The 17,676-nt window shown below is 36.1% G+C and overlaps 1 protein-coding gene across 4 annotated transcripts in view; it reads left to right on the forward strand.

Moving 5' to 3' along the window:
- The window catches only part of STRN3 (striatin 3), a 106,480-nt gene that overhangs the window by 52,935 nt on the left and 35,869 nt on the right, over window positions 1-17,676 (forward strand). For all 4 annotated transcript variants that reach the window (XM_045569241.1, XM_045569249.1, XM_045569268.1 and 1 more), the window contains exons 4-7: window positions 180-261; window positions 3,644-3,817; window positions 14,001-14,130; window positions 15,943-16,084. In XM_045569241.1, the coding sequence (XP_045425197.1) occupies window positions 180-261; window positions 3,644-3,817; window positions 14,001-14,130; window positions 15,943-16,084 (528 nt within the window). The remainder of the gene's footprint in view (window positions 1-179; window positions 262-3,643; window positions 3,818-14,000; window positions 14,131-15,942; window positions 16,085-17,676) is intronic.

Genomic DNA, 17,676 nt, shown 5'->3' on the forward strand with positions numbered 1-17,676 from the left:
TAAAATGAGTTACCCACAGTAACTAATTAAAGGGACCCACAGTAACTAATTGCCTGTCTTTAGGAAATATTTAGGAATATTTAGGTATTTTTTTTTAGGAATTAATTCCTAAGAAAACTTTAGCAGTATTTACAAGAGTTGAAATAAGATATGTAAAACTTTTTTTTTTTAATTTTTAGAAGAAACCAAAGACACAGAGGCTCCCACAGCACCCCAGAATAGCCAGTTAACGTGGAAGCAAGGCAGACAGCTGTTAAGACAGTGAGTAATGATTTATTTTCAGCTTTCTTTAAGGATCTAGGTATGAAAGTACTTATATTAAGTCAATTTGCAAGTAAAAAATCATTTAGTTGTAGTGGGACAATGTGTATGTTTTTTGTGTTGCTGCTTTTTTGCTTTGTAGATACTTGGATCTTTTTAAAAGTTTCATTCCTCTGAGTTTCAGGATGATGATGTTTTCTTATTTGCAGGGTAGAATGTCTCCAAGACTGGATGACTGGAAGGCCAGAACAAAAACAATATAGAGTTCATGCTTCTAGACCTCTCCATCCCTGTCAATGCAAAATTCGCACATTTAGTTTCTCTTTTAAGTGGGGGTGTGACTGATTTAATGTAGGAATTTAGCTGAAATTCCTTCTGGAATAAATCATCTGAAACTTTTCAGAAGTGGATTGCCAAATCCTCCTTTAATTTTTAAGGAACCTTTTTGATGTTTGATTTCTTTGCCGTATTGGCAGTTTTAATACTTCTGGGGCAAATCTTTTTATTGCCTTTTTATGTATTTTTTCTTTTCCTTATATTTTGAAAACCTTTGGAATTTGCATCCTACTGTTAACCTGGGTAATTTACAATTACGTAACCTTCTCAACTCTGAACATCTGTACCTTTTAGTTCAGTAACCCTGTGAAGTGTGTAGTCAGGCTCTTGATCTTATTACCTAAAACTGTACTACCTCTGTAGTATTCCATAGTTTGGGCAGTCATCATGTGTTCTACCTCTGTCACTCCAGTTCTCATGTTATTTACCCTCTGACCTTACTTTGATCTTTAGATTCTTGACCACTTCACTTTCTTTACCATCTATCTATGGTTGCTTTAATTTTATTTCTGTTTTTTAGCTCCAGCGTGAAGCCCATAATCCATTACCCTTTTCTAGTACTCTTAGCTTTCTTGCTGCCCACTGCTCACCCCTTCCCCACTACTCATTTTACTAAACTTAGTGCAAAACCCCAGCCCTAATTCAGTTTTACTCTCTGCTTCCTCTACTAGTTAACTCTTGGACTAAAATTACAGAATCACATGAATGCCATTATATATTTATGGTTTCCTGTTCAAACTTTGCAGAGAGCTTTTCTCTATAACCCTAATCACCCCCTGCTCCCATTGTCCTCAGTGGTTCTAAAGTTTACCCACATCTCAACCCACTCCTTACTCTTACCTAGAGCATCTCAGGCTCTACTTTACTGAAAATAAAAGACCATCAGGTGAGAACTCCCTTAACTTTTTGCCTTTCTTTCTGTAAATGTGTTTAAACCTCATATCTATTATCTCAGTTTCTTACGTTCCATTCAAGAAGGTATTTATCAAATCTGGATTACTATAAGTGGCTAAAATTTGAACAAAAGGAAGATTGATTGGAAAAATGCTGGGATGACTATAGCATTGAAGGAAATGCTGACCAACCAAGTATCAGAAAGTCAAGAGCTGGGGTAGCTTGGAGGACTGCTCAAGAGACTGGAAACAGCAAGGATATGTTCATATTCTCTGGTTTTCTACTCCACTCTGTACCAACTTTACTCTTTTCTACTGAAACCCACTTTTTTCCCTATGGCAGGCTACCCCATTTTAAGAGAGAATAATTTCTGAGAAGGATTAGAATTGTCTTGACTTGATCAAGTAACTGCCTATGAGTCAGTCATTTTTACCTGGGTTGTATGAGATCTTGGCAGTTCATTCACACCAGATGGTTAGAGTGTTATGGGAGTTGTTCCCCCAAAAGAGGATTGCATATTTTAGAGGAAGAGTGAGGACAGCTATAGAGAAATTAGTTGCACAGTATTTCTCTCATAAATGTCTAATCTGTTGCCTGGGTTTGTAGTCTGTCTCTTCTCACCTTTCCCTTTCCCTTTGACTTTATAGCCAAACTCGTTAAGGATTTATCTCTATAGTCTTCATTCTTGTTCATATCTCAGCTGTCTAGTCTGTTTTCCATTTTGGTGTTCCTCTGAAGGTGCTATCACAAACATATTCAAAAGACCTTTTTTGCTCATATTTAATATCTTGGAAAAATTTGACATTACCCATTCCTTTTTGAAACTTTAAGTTTTGCTCCCATGACACCACTCTCTGCTGTAATTTTTTCCCTTAATTCTTAAAGTATTTTCTTATCATTTTCCTTTGAGTTTCTCTTATTCTTCTAGCCCTTTAGCTGTTTGTGTCACCAGGTTTTCTCTTCTTACTATGCTTATTCTCTGAATGATTTCATTTAAATTCATGGCTTCAAATACCACCAAAGACTACTGGCCCAAATCTGTATACCCAGCCCAATCTCTTCTGAGCTTTTGACATGTCTCATCCATGTGCCTAGTAAAAACACCGTCACTTGATTTTTTTTCAGACACCACATGATTGTCTTCTAGGTACCCTATAGGGTACCTAGATTCTTGATTCTGACTCTTCATTCCCCATTTCATTGAGTGGAACCATCATCTAGCCACCCAAACTAGAAACTTGAAATTTGCCCAAAATTCTCACATCTTTCATTCTACTGCCACATTTATTTGGGCATCAAATCAGAAATATTATATCTTATTTTTCTCACATTTATTCTTCTCTACTTTTACTTCTTGCTGTGTTAGTGTCTTAACCAATCTCCCTGCTTTTAGCTTTAACCTAAAAGTCTTCTATTCTCTTGCCAGCAGTATTTGAGACTCCTTTTTAGCATCTTTCAGTAGCCTCCTAAATACTTTAATTTGTCACACAAAGGCTTTCACAACTCATGTGTATATTGTGATCTGGTCCCTTCTTTTCCAATCTCACTCTGGATCCTAGGTCAAGTTCCCTGATTTAGATACAGAGAAAGCTTGAAAACCTCAGAACTAGATAAGTGCTATAGGATCTTAGATCCTAGAAGGAGAATTCTGGTCCATCAATCTCTGATTAAGAACTAGGTCTAAACTTAGCATGTTGCTGTTCTAATGTTCAATTCTGCTTATTCTCTACCACTTCTTAGACATTAAAAAATACACAAACACACAAAATCAACTTCTAAAAGCTTTTTAGGACACTGGGGCTTTTTAGGTTTCAAGATAATTGGCTTTTAATCAGTGTTAGCCATACTTTATGCTTTTTTATTTAAATTTTAATTTGTGATGGACATTGTTCTCTTAGAACTGGAACTAGTCTGGGCTGGGCACAGTGGTTCACGCCTGTAATCCCAGCACTTTGGGAGGCCCAGGTGGGAGGATTGCTTGAGGCCAGGAGTTTGAGAACTGGAACTAGTCTGTAGAGAAGGAAGATACTGAGACAAAGAAAGAGTACATTTTATAGGATTATAGGTTTTTCTAAAAATCCTTGATGTGATTTTGAGTCTGGCAGGTGTTTAACAGTATGTAAAATTTAATATTTTTAATTTTCTCTTATAGGTATCTTCAGGAAGTAGGTTACACAGATACGATATTAGATGTACGGTCTCAGCGGGTAAGATCATTACTTGGACTATCTAATTCAGAACCAAATGGATCCGTAGAAACAAAGAATTTGGAACAGATCCTAAATGGAGGTGAATCTCCTAAGCAAAAAGGACAAGAAATCAAAAGGTATAATTTACACTTATAGGTTAATATTGTTTATATAATGTGTATTATGCATCTCTTTAGCTGCTTGTTACTGTTTTGTGGTTTTTTTTTTATTGTTGTTGTTGAGGGCAGGGTCTTGCCCTGTTGCCCAGGCTGGAGTGCAGTGACATCATCACAGTTTACTGTAACCTCAAATTCCTAGGCTCAAGCAATTCTCCAACCTTATCCTCCCAAGTAACTAGAAGTACAGGCCTGAGCCACCATGCCTGGCAAACTTTAAAACACTTTTTTATAGAGATGGGTTCTTGCTATGTTGCTAGTCTCAAACTCCTGACCTTAAGGGATCTTCTAGCCTCAGCCTCCCAGAGTGCTGGAATTACAGGTGTGAGTCACCATGCCCAGCCTTGTTACTGCTATTAACAATTTTTAAAGCAAGTAGAGTTCAGATTTAAAGATCCATCCCCCAAATGGCAGCATAAGCAAATAAATTTTCTATTTTAGGTGCTTTTAAAATGTATCTATGTTGAAGTTTTGATTCCATGAGAATGGCTATAATTCTGAAATAGGTGCAGAATTAAAATTTAGATTTAAGGCTGATTTCATATCAGAGCTATTTTAATATGCTGATTTTAAAATTTTTACTAGGACATTTTCCATAAATTATATTGCTACTCTGTCAATAGAAGGAGCAATGATTATTCAGACACTGGTGTGAAAGAAACAAGGCTTTTTATTGTGTTTGCACTGAGAAAGCTAGCAGATACATTTTTAAAAAATCAGTATTGAGATATAATTCACATACCATAATTTACCCATTTAAGAATACAATGTAATGATTTTTAGAATATTCACAGTTGTTCAGCCATCACCATCATCTATGTTTAGAATATTTTCATCACCCTGAAAAGAAGCTCCATGTCCCTTATCTGCCACTCTTCAAAGTTCATCCATGTTGTAGTATGTATCAATACTTCATTCCTTTTTATTGCCAAATAATATTATGTACTATGGATATACTACGTTTTGTATTTCTTATCTAGTCAATGGGTGTATGTGGGTTGGTTCCATGTTTTGAGGTAATGAACAAGTTTGAGGAGCTGTCAAAGTATTTTCCAAAGTGACTGCACTATTTTGCCTTCCCACCAGTAATGCTATAAGGATTTCAGTTTCTTCACGTCCTCATCAACACTTGTTAGTCTGTCTACCAGATAAACTTTTGATTCATACAAGCTTAATACATACAAAGAGTCAAGCAGGTGGAATTTTTTTTGCTTTTACCATGAGAGTTAACCCCAAATAACATAGGTTAGAAGGACAAACAAAACAAAAAGAGAAAGGAAAGAAACCAAATGAGTTCATTTAGAGATTTGGAGCTTAAGAAATTAATATGTACCTTTGTTTCTAACGTTCCATAACCTAGGTATATTTTATGGCATTATGCAGTTACCTAAAACATGTTCTGTAAACTTTGAACTTAACATAAGCCTTTGATTTAGGGTTTTTATTTCTGAGAAATAAGCTCTGGGCTATTCTGTTTTGTTTTTGTTTTTTTTGAGACAGAGTCTTATCCTCTGTTGCAGTGGCAGAATCATAGCTCACAGCAAGCTCAACCGATCCACCACCTCAGCCTCCCAGAATGCTAGGATTACAGGCATGAGCCACCATACCTGGCCAGAAATAAGCTCTTTAATAAAACTAATTTGGCATCAGATAGAGCCCTTATTTTCTTTACTGTGATTTTAGGAAGCATAGAATGTTTTGTATCATAATGAAAAAGCAAAAGTATTATTAAGCAATTTCAGACAAATTGGTCAGCTAACCAAACCTAGTAGTTCATAGGATTTATAAATATTTTATTTCATTTATTTTTATTTTTTTTGAGACAGAGTCTTGCTCTGTTGCCCTGGGCTAGAGTGAGTGCCGAGGAGTCAGCCTAGCTCACAGCAACCTCAAACTCCTCGGCTTAAGTGATCCTACTGCCTCAGCCTCCCGAGTAGCTGGGACTACAGGCATGTGCCACTATGCCCGGCTAATTTTTTCTATATATATTTTTAGTTGTCCAGCTAATTTCTTTCTATTTTTAGTAGAGACGGGGTCTCGCTCTTGCTCAGGCTGGTCTCAAACTCCTGACCTCGAGTGATCCACCCGCCTTGGCCTCCCAGAGTGCTAGGATTACAGGTGTGAGCCACCGCGGCTGGCCAGGATTTATAAATATTTTAGAGTAATGCAGTTTGCTGTACTGCACCTGAATCTGAATTAAAAGATCTGTGACAGATTGTATCTTCTTGTAAAGCTTCTTCCGTTTGCAAGATTAAGACTTTAATGGTTTTTTTGAAGGTTTTTGTGTGGGAATGGCATGGGTAAAAAACATATAACATGAGATTTGTCCTCGTAAGAAATTTTTAAGTGTACAGTACAGTGTTAAACACAATGTTGTACAGCAGCTCTCTGGAACTTTCTTATCTTGTATGACTGAAACTCTTTACCCATTGAACAGCACCTCCACATTTCTCCTTCCCTTCAGCCCCTGGCAACCACCATTCTACTTTCTGTTTCTGAGTTTGACTGCTTTAGATACCTCATAATTAAGACTCATACAGTTATTTGTCTTCTGTGACCAGCTTATTTCCCTTAGCATAATGTCATCAATGTTCATACATGTTGTCACATATGACAGGGTTTTCTTTTTCATAACCAAATAATATTCCATTGTATTGTGTACGACACATTTTCTTCTATCCATTCATCTGTCAGTGGACATTTAGGTAGTAGTTGTTTTAATCAAGACTCATTTCCTTATTAATGAGTAAACTTACATTTTCTGATTCTACACTAATGTAGGTGTGTTACATTATTAGGGCCATTCAAAAAACCCATAGGAATAAGAAAATGATATGTTGATAGAGATTGCAGCAAAATGATGTTTATCACATTCTTATTTATGATATGAAGAAATTAGAGTCTCAATGTCTAACAGTCGAGGAATGGTAAATTTTAGACTTGTATTATTATAGGTCTGTTTGCCTAATGGTTAAGAATGTAGATTCTGAAAACAGACTCAATTTGAATCCTGACTTCACCACTTATTAACTGTGACTTTGAGCAAAGAACCTTACTTTCCTGTGCCTCAGTTTCCTGATTTGTAAAGTGAGGATCATAGTATTGATATGATGAAGAAAGGAATTGATGTAAAACACTTAGAACAGTGCCTGGCATATATAATGAGTACTAAGTGTTCACTATTATGAAATATTGTGTATCCAGTTGAAATGTGACCTCACCGAGACTAGTGTTCAATAGATTCTGCTGAGTGCATGTCACTGTTGTTTTTGATTATGGTAGGGGCATGTGGGTATATAGTGTATCACATCACAAATCATCTACTCTAAGAGGATTCATTGGGGGAGAGAGTTCTGTTAGATTTTTTTTTTTTTTAGACAGAGTCTTGCTCCTGTCTCAGCTTCCCGAGTAGCTGGGACTACAGGCATGTGCCACCATGCCTGGCTAATTTTTTCTATATATATTTTTAGTTGTCCAGCTAATTTCTTTCTGTTTTTAGTAGAGACGGGGTCTCACTCTTGCTCAGGCTGGTCTCGAACTCCTGAGCTCAAATGATCCGCCCGCCTCGGCCTCCCAGAGTGCTAGGATTACAGGCGTGAGCCACCGCACCCGGCCCTGTTAGATTTTATAACTGAGAAAAGCTGTACAGCTTCTTAGTAATTAGTCTGATTTACCTTTGAATCTCCAGGTGTAACTTCTTTTCTTTTTTTACTCTGTTTGGAATCTTGGGGCCGAATTTGTGGACTTCCTTTAGAAAATGTACTGATTGTTGTAGTCTTTTACTTACTAGCCTTACCTTTGGCTTCATTTTATTTTCCCTTTATCAGGATATATTAATTTTTAAAATTCTGTTTGTCTTTTTAGAATGAGAGAGGATAGTAAATAGTTGGCAAAGAAAAAAAGTATACAATAGATGGAGACTTCCACTTAGACATGGTAGATTAAAGGCATGTTTTACTTGTGTGCCTTCTAGAAGTTTCATTAAAATGACAGTGAGGGGCTTATGATGCATTAGCACAAAAGGACACAAAAAAATGGATACACAGAAAAAATAAGAAAAAGTACTGTCTACTGTGAGATAGAGAAAATTTCATAATTTTGGAAGCCAGAAAGAAAATGGAGAAATGGCAACTGATTTAGTAGCCCTCAGAAAGATTACATGTAAGTGTATTTGAGAGCAATAGGATGAAGAAATGAAACAAACCAATTCAGATCCCAAAATTCCAGTAAAGGTACAAAGGCTAAGGAATTAAAGGTATTGCATATGTCTGTAGTCAAAGTAGATAGGGCTATGAATAAAGAATTGGCTTAAAGTTTATTTAAGAAACAGAATCATAAATCCCTTCTTTCATCCCATGTAGCTAGTCTAACACTCCTCATCTACCCCAAAGAATGGTGGTGTATACTTTGGTAAAGTTGAACCAGTGATTTCTGATTTCTTAAGAAATAAAACAACCAGGCCAGGGTGCAATGGCTCGTGCCTATAATCCTAGCACTCTGGGAGGCCGAGGCAGGAGGATTGCTTGAGCCCAGGAGTTTGAGACCATCCTGAGCAAGAGCAAGACTCTATCTCTACCAAAAATTGAAAAAACGCTATCTGGGCGTGGTAATGCACGCCTGTAATCCCAGCTATTCAGGAGGCTTGCTTGATCCCAGGAGTTTGAGGTTGCAGTGAGCTATGATGATGCCACTGTACTCTACCCAGAGTGACAGAGCAAAACTCTGTCTCAAAAACAAAACAAAAAAAAAGAACGAAAGAAAAGAAAACAACTGAAAGATGGGTGATTGTACTGAAAACAGGAAGGTTATATGAAAATCTCCAGCTGAGCAGTGAGATCCCCTATTTTCTTTTGCTATTTGGCTTTTGGTATGTTGACCGCTACTCTTTTTTTTTTTGGAGACAGAGTCTCACTCTGTTGCTCCAGCTAGAGTGCCATGGCGTCAGCCTAGCTCACAGCAACCACAAACTCCTGGGCTCGAGGAGTCCTCCTGCCTCAGCTTCCCAAGTAGCTGTGACTACAGGCATGCGCCACCATGCCTGGCTCATTTTTTTCTATATATGTATATTTTAGCTGTCCATATAATTTCTTTCTATTTTTAGTAGAGACGGGGTCTCGCTCTTGCTCAGGCTGGTCTCGAACTCCTGAGCTCAAATGATCCACCCGCCTCAGCCTCCCAGAGTGCTAGGATTACAGGTGTGAGCCACCACGCCCGGCCTGGCGGCTATTCTTAAATCCCTTTCAGGCAGGATATTGAAATTGATCACATTAACAGAAAAGATCTAATGTTACTGACAATTGGGATATGCTAGCGAAATGGCTAGGCCTCTGTCCTGTCATGCAAAAGTAAAGTTAGATGTTTGACAAGACTCACTCATTTTCTTAGTCTTTTGGGACTGCTATAACAAAATATCATAGACTAGTTACTTAAAAATAATAGAAATTTATTTCTCTCTCAGGCTGGATCAAAGATCAGGGTGCCAGCATGGTTGGGTTCTGCGGAGGGCTCTTTTCCAGGTTGCAGACTGTCAACTTTCTGCCAGGTCCTTACATAGTGGAAGGGGCAGACAGACTCCCTCTCTTATAAGGGCATTGTATTCCTGTGGGTTCTGCCCTCATGACCTAGTCACCTCCCAAAGGCCTTATCTCTTAATACCATCATATTGGAGATTAGGTTTCAACATATGAATTCAAGTTAAGGGAAGACTTCAGGAATGTCAAAATTAGAGACCAAAAGAACGAAACAACAAAAAGGAAATCACAGAAAATGGGGAGCAGAAGACTTTCAAAATTATAATCATTCTACTGAGAGAACTGAAAGAAGATAATACATCTACAAAACAAATTGGATGCTATTTTAAAAGGCTCAATCAGATATCAGAAAAGCTCATAGAAACAATTTCCATGAAAAACTTGGAAGATAGGTTAAAGGATTATCCCCAAAATTAGAAAACAGGACTGAAAGATAGGAGAATTCAAAGATCAGTCCAGGGGGGTCAGTTTCTGACCAGGAGTTTCAGAAAGAGAACAGATTAACTGGTATTGAAAAGATTATTAAAGGAATAAAAAAAAAATTCTAGGATGTATTTCTAAGGATGTTTGTTTCCATTTTAAAAGGATTCTCCCCAAATTACTCTATGAAATTAATGAAAAAAGATCCATACAGAGGCCATCATCATGAACACTAAAAATTAAGAGGAAATTCTAAAATCTTCCATATAGAAAATTCAAATCACACTGAAAAGATTGGGAGTCAGATAGGCATCAAATTAACATTCAAAGCTAGACTATAGTAGAGCAGTACCTTCAAGATTCTGATGGAAAGTGATTTTCATTGGTATACTGAGCCAAGTTACTGTATCATTAATACTTGTGAAAGTAGGCTACGGACACATTCAGACAGAAAAGTCTCAAAATTTGCCCTTCATTCATTTTTTTCCTCAGGCAGCTGTTAGAGGATGTGTCTCAGCAATCAGAGAGAGTAAATGAAGAATGAGGAAAATGTAGGATTCAGGAAAAAGGATACCTAGTAAAGAAGGGAGGCACATGAAGTTTCAGGAAACAGTTGTGCAGCGGGTCTGGAGAGTAACCAGAATAGAATGGAAGGACAGAACACTGGAAGGAAAATCTCCTAGAAAATATGAAATTAGTATATTACCTTATGTGTTTGAGGATTTTGAAAAGAGATATACAGTTCTGGAAAATTTCAGGGAAAGAATAAGTCATGATATCCTTGGAAAATGAAGCAGTTAAAAAAAACCTACCAGATAGTTATTTCAGGAAAACCATATGTAAAAGAAAAGAGGCAGAATCATTGTTTGTAATGTGACTTAAATGGGAATAATATTTACATAGTTATAGTGTAACCATGGAATATTACTATAACCAAAAGTAAATTGGTATAACTATATTACTTTTGAAGAAGAAAGTGTGTGGGGTATGGGATGGAAACTATAAGGGAACTACATCTTGATCAAGAAATAGTAGTCTAAGCAGGTTATTTAGAAATATTAGGGTAAATAGTAAAGGAAACTTCTAAAAGAAAAATTAAAAATGGTTGTTCCTAGTGTATAGAAATGAAAGGTAGGAAAGGGTAGGGCAGGGGTTCTGTTACTTATATGCCTTATAAAATTGTTTAGACTTTAGAAATATTTGCCTTTTTCGTCCCAAGTGTTTCATAGCAGTACTTTATTATAACAAAAAATCTATTGACTTATGCTGATGACCCCCAAATTATTCGTAGCTAACCTCATTAGAGCCCTGAAAGTTGCTTGACAATCCTTTTCTTCTTTCATCTTTCTGGCTATTTCATTCTTCAGTCCAACAGCTCTTCTAATCTCTTCCTATAACCAGTTAATTCTACAGACCGTGTTCCTTGATTTTAGCCATTCTCATAGGTTTATGACAGTACTTCATTTTTGTTTTGTTTTGTTTTTTAGAGGAAATTCTCCATGGAGCACTCACATTTCTGAACATCTTGTGAGCAGAGACACTGATTGCTCTTTTATTCTGGACTATCTTTTTAAGGATATATGTATAATAAAGAGCCTTGGAAGATAGAGACAGTCTTTTGGATAGTCATCCTTACTGTCCAGGGGAAAAGCTTTGACTTCTGTAAGCTCAGAGTTCCTCAGCTATGATTCAAACAAACTGCCTATGCAGCATCTACCTGATCCCCTCCTTACCAACATTGTGGGACTTGAAAAGCAAAGGGAACTTAGTGACTTACACTCTTGCTACTTCCTGTGCCCCTGAGGAATAGAATTCTTGTCTCTGACTCAATCTTATGACTTCTTTCAGGATCTATGAAACAGTAACAGTCTAGGTTGTTAGCATGCGGGTAGGGTAAAATCTCAGACCTTTCACAGTCCATGATACTTTAATTTTCATTCCCCTAAAGACTAATAATGTTGAATATCTGATCATGTCCTTACCATCCACATATCATTTTAATGCAATGTCTGTTTGAAAATTTTCTCCATTTAATCGTTTTATTTGTTACCATTGAGATTTAAGTGTCTTTACATATTCTGGATACAAGTTGTTCATCAAATGACTTGCAGATGTTTTCTCAGAATCTGTAGTCTTGTTTTTACGTTCTGTTAGTGTCTTTCAAAGAGTAAAAGTTTATAATTTTGGTGAAGTCTGATTCATCAGTTCTTTCTTATGTGTTGTATTCTTTTTTTTTTTTTTTTTTTGAGACAGAGTCTCACTCTGTTGCCCGGGCTAGAGTGCCGTGGCGTCCTCCTAGCTCACAGCAACCTCAAACTCCTGGGCTCAAGCCATCCTCTTGCCTCAGCCTCCTGAGTAGCTGGGACTACAGGCATGCACCACCATGCCTGGCTAATTTTTTTTTTATATATATTTTTAGTTGGCCAGATAATTTCTTTCCATTTTTAGTAGAGACGGGGTCTCGCTCTTGCTCAGGCTGGTCTTGAACTCCTGAGCTCAAACAATCCACCCGCCTCGGCCTCCCAAGTGCTAGGATTATAGGCGTGAGCCACTGCGGCTGGCCTGTTTTATTCTTTTTGACTTTTAAAGCCATGTACATTTTTTAAAACGTAGAAATAGGAGCTCTCAAATTTGTGTCCAATGGGACAGCAGTACTTAATTTTTCAAAGTTCAAAACAAAAATCTCATACTTCAAAAAAAATACTTTTAAAAATTATTCCATCATTGATATCACACTTTTGTCAAATATGTTCTTTGCTTTTCATTTAATCCCCCAATATTAAGATGTATTATAAATGTCGAGCTGAAAAGCACCTTTTGTTATTGTGGTAAGCTTGTGTTTGTTTTTTGCTAATTTGCATTTGGAAAGACCATCTCTTTCTGCATTTAGTTTTTATACAGTTCCTTTACATAGGATTGGTGGGGTATAGGTAGACCTAATAAAACAAAACTATTTAATTCTGTTAAAAAAATACAATTGGTCCTCCATATTCATGGGTTCTGCATTCTCAGATTCAACCAGCCATGGATCACAAATACTATATTGAAACAAAAACAATGACAATAAAAAATTACGATACAATATAACACCTATTTACATTGCATTTGCATTGTATTAAATATTAGATATTATAAGTAATCTAGAGATGATTTAAAGTATATGTGTATATAGGAGGATGTGTGTAGGGACTTGAGAAAGGGGGGAGGGTGTTGGTGTTCTGGAACCAATCCCTCGTGGAAACCATGGGATGACTGTAGTCTGAATTGTTTTCTGTCCGTAATTTGGACTAACAGAGGGAACCATTCAGAGAAGGGGGAAGAAAAAGCCTGAATTTTAGATTATTTTTCTTTTCGTTACCATGCACTCTTAGAAGTTAGGAAGGACATTTGAGATCATCTAGTTCAATCCTCACAGTTTTGAGGTAAAGAAGTTGAGGCCAAAAGATTTAAGTGTCTTGGTCACATTCCAGCAGCTAGTTAGTGGCAGAGCAGAGACTTTTCATGGTGAAAGTCTTTGTTCAGCTGAATTTTCTACTGTTGCTGCCTTTGTTGTTAAACAAACAACGGTCCGAAAACCTTTTTTTTGTACATAGAGGAACTCAGTTTAAAAAAATATTTAGTGAGTAAATAAAATAGATTGTCACTATTACCTATTAAATGAGTGGTTCTGAAAGACTTGAAAGTATTTAATAGATTATAGTTTTTTTTTTTTTTTTGGTTTTTTTTTTAGGTAAGAAAATCTGTGAAATGGATTGGGATGTTTTATATCTGATTTACTATAAATTTAAGTCTGGACAGCCTGATAAACTTTGGTATTTACTTTTTAGTCTTCAAACATTTGAGCCAAGCTCTAAGAGATTATAGTTATAAGAAATGCTGAGTTGCCTGTTCATGGCTTTATTTTGAAAATTAATGGTATGTTTGAGTATCTAATACTTACAGGCTTTTTTTTTGTTGTAGTAATTACCTAAAGTAGTTTGGACCAGGAACTTTGGAGAAAGTCAATGGAGAACAATCAATTTTATTTTAATCATAGAACATAGTCTTTCAGATATTCTTGAATAAAGTTTTTAGGCAATACATAGTATGTAGATCATCATTTGAATCTCTGTAGCTACCTTCATGTATTTTTTAAAAATAAGAACCAGAAAGAAATATTAGAATCGTTGGATTCATCTTTTCCCTTCCTACAGGCCCCCTGGTGATGTTCTTGAGACATTCAATTTCTTAGAAAATGCTGATGACAGTGATGAAGAAGAGGAAAATGACATGATTGAAGGCATCCCAGAAGGAAAAGACAAACATCGCATGAATAAACACAAAGTAGGAACTAGATTTTATATTTTTTTTTTTTTTTTTTTTTGAGACAGAGTGTCACTTTGTTGCCCTGGCTAGAGTGAGTGCCGTGGCATCAGCCTAGCTCACAGCAACCTCAAACTCCTGGGCTTTAAGCGATCCTACTGCCTCAGCCTCCCGAGTAGCTGGGACTACAGGCATGCGCCACCATGCCCGGCTAATTTTTTCTATGTATATTTTAGTTGTCCAGATAATTTCTTTCTATTTTTAGTAGAGACAGGGTCTCGCTGTTGCTCAGGCTGGTCTCAAACTCCTGACCTTGAGCGATCCACCTGCCTCGGCCTCCCAGAATGCTAGGATTACAGGCGTGAGCCACTGCGCCCGGCCTAGATTTTATATTCTTATTAACTACATACTAATGTATTTGGAATAGGAATTTTTGATATGTCTTAAATCACATTGAGAGTGATGATTTTTAAAGTTTTATATGGTCTGCTCTTTTTCAATTACATATTGTAGGAATCATTATTTACTGTACTAGTCACTAAATGGGCAAGAAAAAGGCTGTTTTTATAGGACTAGACCATTAGTTTTGAAACTTTTAAAAAAGCGACACCCTATGCTGGGTGTGATAGCTCATACCTCTAATCTCAGCACTTTGGGAGGCTGAAGTGGGAGGATCACTTGAGGCCAGGAGCTCAAGACCAGCCTAGGAAACATAGCAAGACTCCCATCTCTACAGAAAAATTTTTTTAAAAAATGAGCCAGTTGTGGAGGTGCATGCCTGTTGTCCCAGCTACTTGGGAGGCTGAGGCAGGAGGATTGCTTGAACCCAGGCATTCTGTGTTGCATTGAGCTATGATCATGCCATTGTACCCCAGCCTGGGTGGCAGAGCAAGATCCTATCTTTAAAAGAAAAGAAAGTGACACCCTTTCCATTCCTGCCACAATTTGAGAATCTGCTGAAGTCTCTCTCTCCATGTACAGTACACGAGTAATAAATTAACTGAGGCAGCAATGAGGATACTTTACCCTGGGAGAGGAAGTAATCTGTGGATAGTAAATATTTGTCAACATTCTTGTTCTTTGGCAAGGATTAATAAAAATAATAACCTAAGGAACATTTATCTGTTTTAGTGGTGATGGGGATTGGGGGTTAGCTATAGAAGCAAAAGTATAGTTGATCGTCCATTTTTGAATTATCAGAGTGATGTTCATTATTTCAAATACATGAAAAAGGAGGATAGGTTCAATTGTGGTACTTTGAGATTTTACAGTAATGTAGGGGAAATGGCAGTTCCTCAAAAACTTCCAATCTACAAAAGCAGCTTTCAGTCTTTCTGCCACATATGTATAACATAGTCTATTTAGTGAATAGAAATTTTGATCCTTTCAATTTTTTGTTCTGGGAGGTAAAGCACTATTATAATTACCACAGCTATGTACTTACATTAGTTACTATGCCTTATTACTATAAGTGATTGACTAAATATGCAGTTCTCAGTTTGTGAAGTCAGTTCAATGTATGCAAGCAAGTGAATGGTTCTATAATGGAGGGTAACTGTGAATATACTATAATTTAAGAAGTTAACTGTTCTTGATGATTAGCACTTTAACCATTTTTAGTACCACATTACTTGAATTACATCATACAAATGATCTTAGTATAGCACTGTTGAACCATTTATTTTGGAATTTATGAATTACATAGGAAATCCAAGATTTTGGATCCAAGTAATTTTAAAATCATTATATAAATGTAGTTATGTGAAAATACAACTGAAGGATCCCTTTTCAGTTCAGTATAAAAGTAATTCTTGACTTATATTCTATTTACAGATAGGTAATGAAGGTTTAGCTGCTGACCTAACTGACGATCCTGATACTGAGGAAGCACTGAAAGAATTTGATTTTTTAGTGACTGCTGAAGATGGTGAAGGAGCTGGAGAAGCACGGAGTTCAGGCGATGGCACAGAATGGGGTAAGGTGATAAAGAAATAGGGGGTGGGAGGAAATCTAGCTCTTAAAGGTGGATTATTGCTAAATACTATATATGGAATGTATGCATCTGAATGTATGGTGGCAGTTAAACAGAGAGCAAGGGGAATTGATATTGAATAATTTCAAGGTTATTTTGCACTAATTTATTTAGATTTGGTGATTAAACTGTCTAATATATGGCTTTTGGTGGATTTTGATTTTTGAAATCTGTCTGGATTTAAAACTGAAACATTTAATTGATTTGGAAATCTAATTCTCTTCCCCTTAGCTGATTTTTTAAAAATAATCATGTATTCTATTTTAAATAGTCCCATTATTTAATTTTTTAATGTAAGTTTCAAGAAGACTTAACTCTCAGTATGCCCATGTGATGATGTCTACCTAATTGCAAAGGAATAAAGCTACTAATTCTGAATTATAGATCTATATTGAGCAAGATTTAATGAAGATATTAAATTTTATTGCATATAATATTCAGTGTGCAAATGTTAGGGCCTAAACTTTGCCAGTGGTACATAATGCTAATAATAACTCAGCCATAATTAAAAGGGAGAAAACAGTTCTATATGTACAGGGTTAAAAACCTCTTTAGGAAGTAAATTAAAAATCTAAAATGTTAAGGTAAAAGCTGACATCCATTATGTTTTTCCTATTAAAGATGTTTATTTAATTCTCATTTAATATCAGCATGTTATCTGGTAGGTAGAAAAAAGTGTGTTTACTGAGCTTTATTGGAGAAGGTTATTTTAATACATCCAAGTTTTCCTTAATTACTAGCAAGAGAAATTATCATTGGATTTTTTAAAAACTACATTGGTGATAGGAAACACGGTTGGGTTAAAAATTGCCTCATTTATGTATTAAAATGGAATATTGCTAATAGTAGGAGATAAATAATAGATAATATATTGACTGGTTTGATATAAAAATGAATCAAGCACTTAAAATATTTGAATTTTGCTACCAATTTTCTCCTTGTTTATAATTTTCAAGCGTTGTTTTTAAACCTTCAGTTCCCTATTCTCCTAAATGGAAATAGAAGAGGCACATTAATTCAAAACGTGGGAAAACTTCACAATTAGTTGCTAGACTTTATATTTTTGAACATACTATTTGAAAATGGCTGTATTCTAGAAGTGTACTCTTTAGAATTAGCATTGCTCAGGAGAAACAGTAAAAGTATCTAAGTTTGCTTTTCGCTTCTTGGTGCATCCTATCAGTGCTGGAAATACCTTATCTTTTTCCAGTAATTTCAAAAGTACTTTTTATTTTTCCCAATTATTTTATAATTATATAAATATATAATTATGATACGAGTCTGTTTTAGAAGACTTAGAACCTACAAATACATGTGAAGATAAAAATTACCTATAATGCTACTATATAGAGAGAACCATGCTAATTAACAAAGGATTTTGCTATATGCTGATTTGTAACCCATACTTTTCACTTAATAGTTCTTCAGCAGCAGCATCTTTAATAACTGTGTAAAGTTCTGTCACTATGTGCCATGATTTTATTTAACCAGGGCCCTACTAATGCACATTTAGATTATTTTTATTTTAAAAAATC

The sequence above is a fragment of the Lemur catta genome, chromosome 1 (genome assembly GCF_020740605.2).
Source record: "Lemur catta isolate mLemCat1 chromosome 1, mLemCat1.pri, whole genome shotgun sequence".
NCBI classification, from domain to species: Eukaryota; Metazoa; Chordata; class Mammalia; order Primates; family Lemuridae; genus Lemur; species Lemur catta.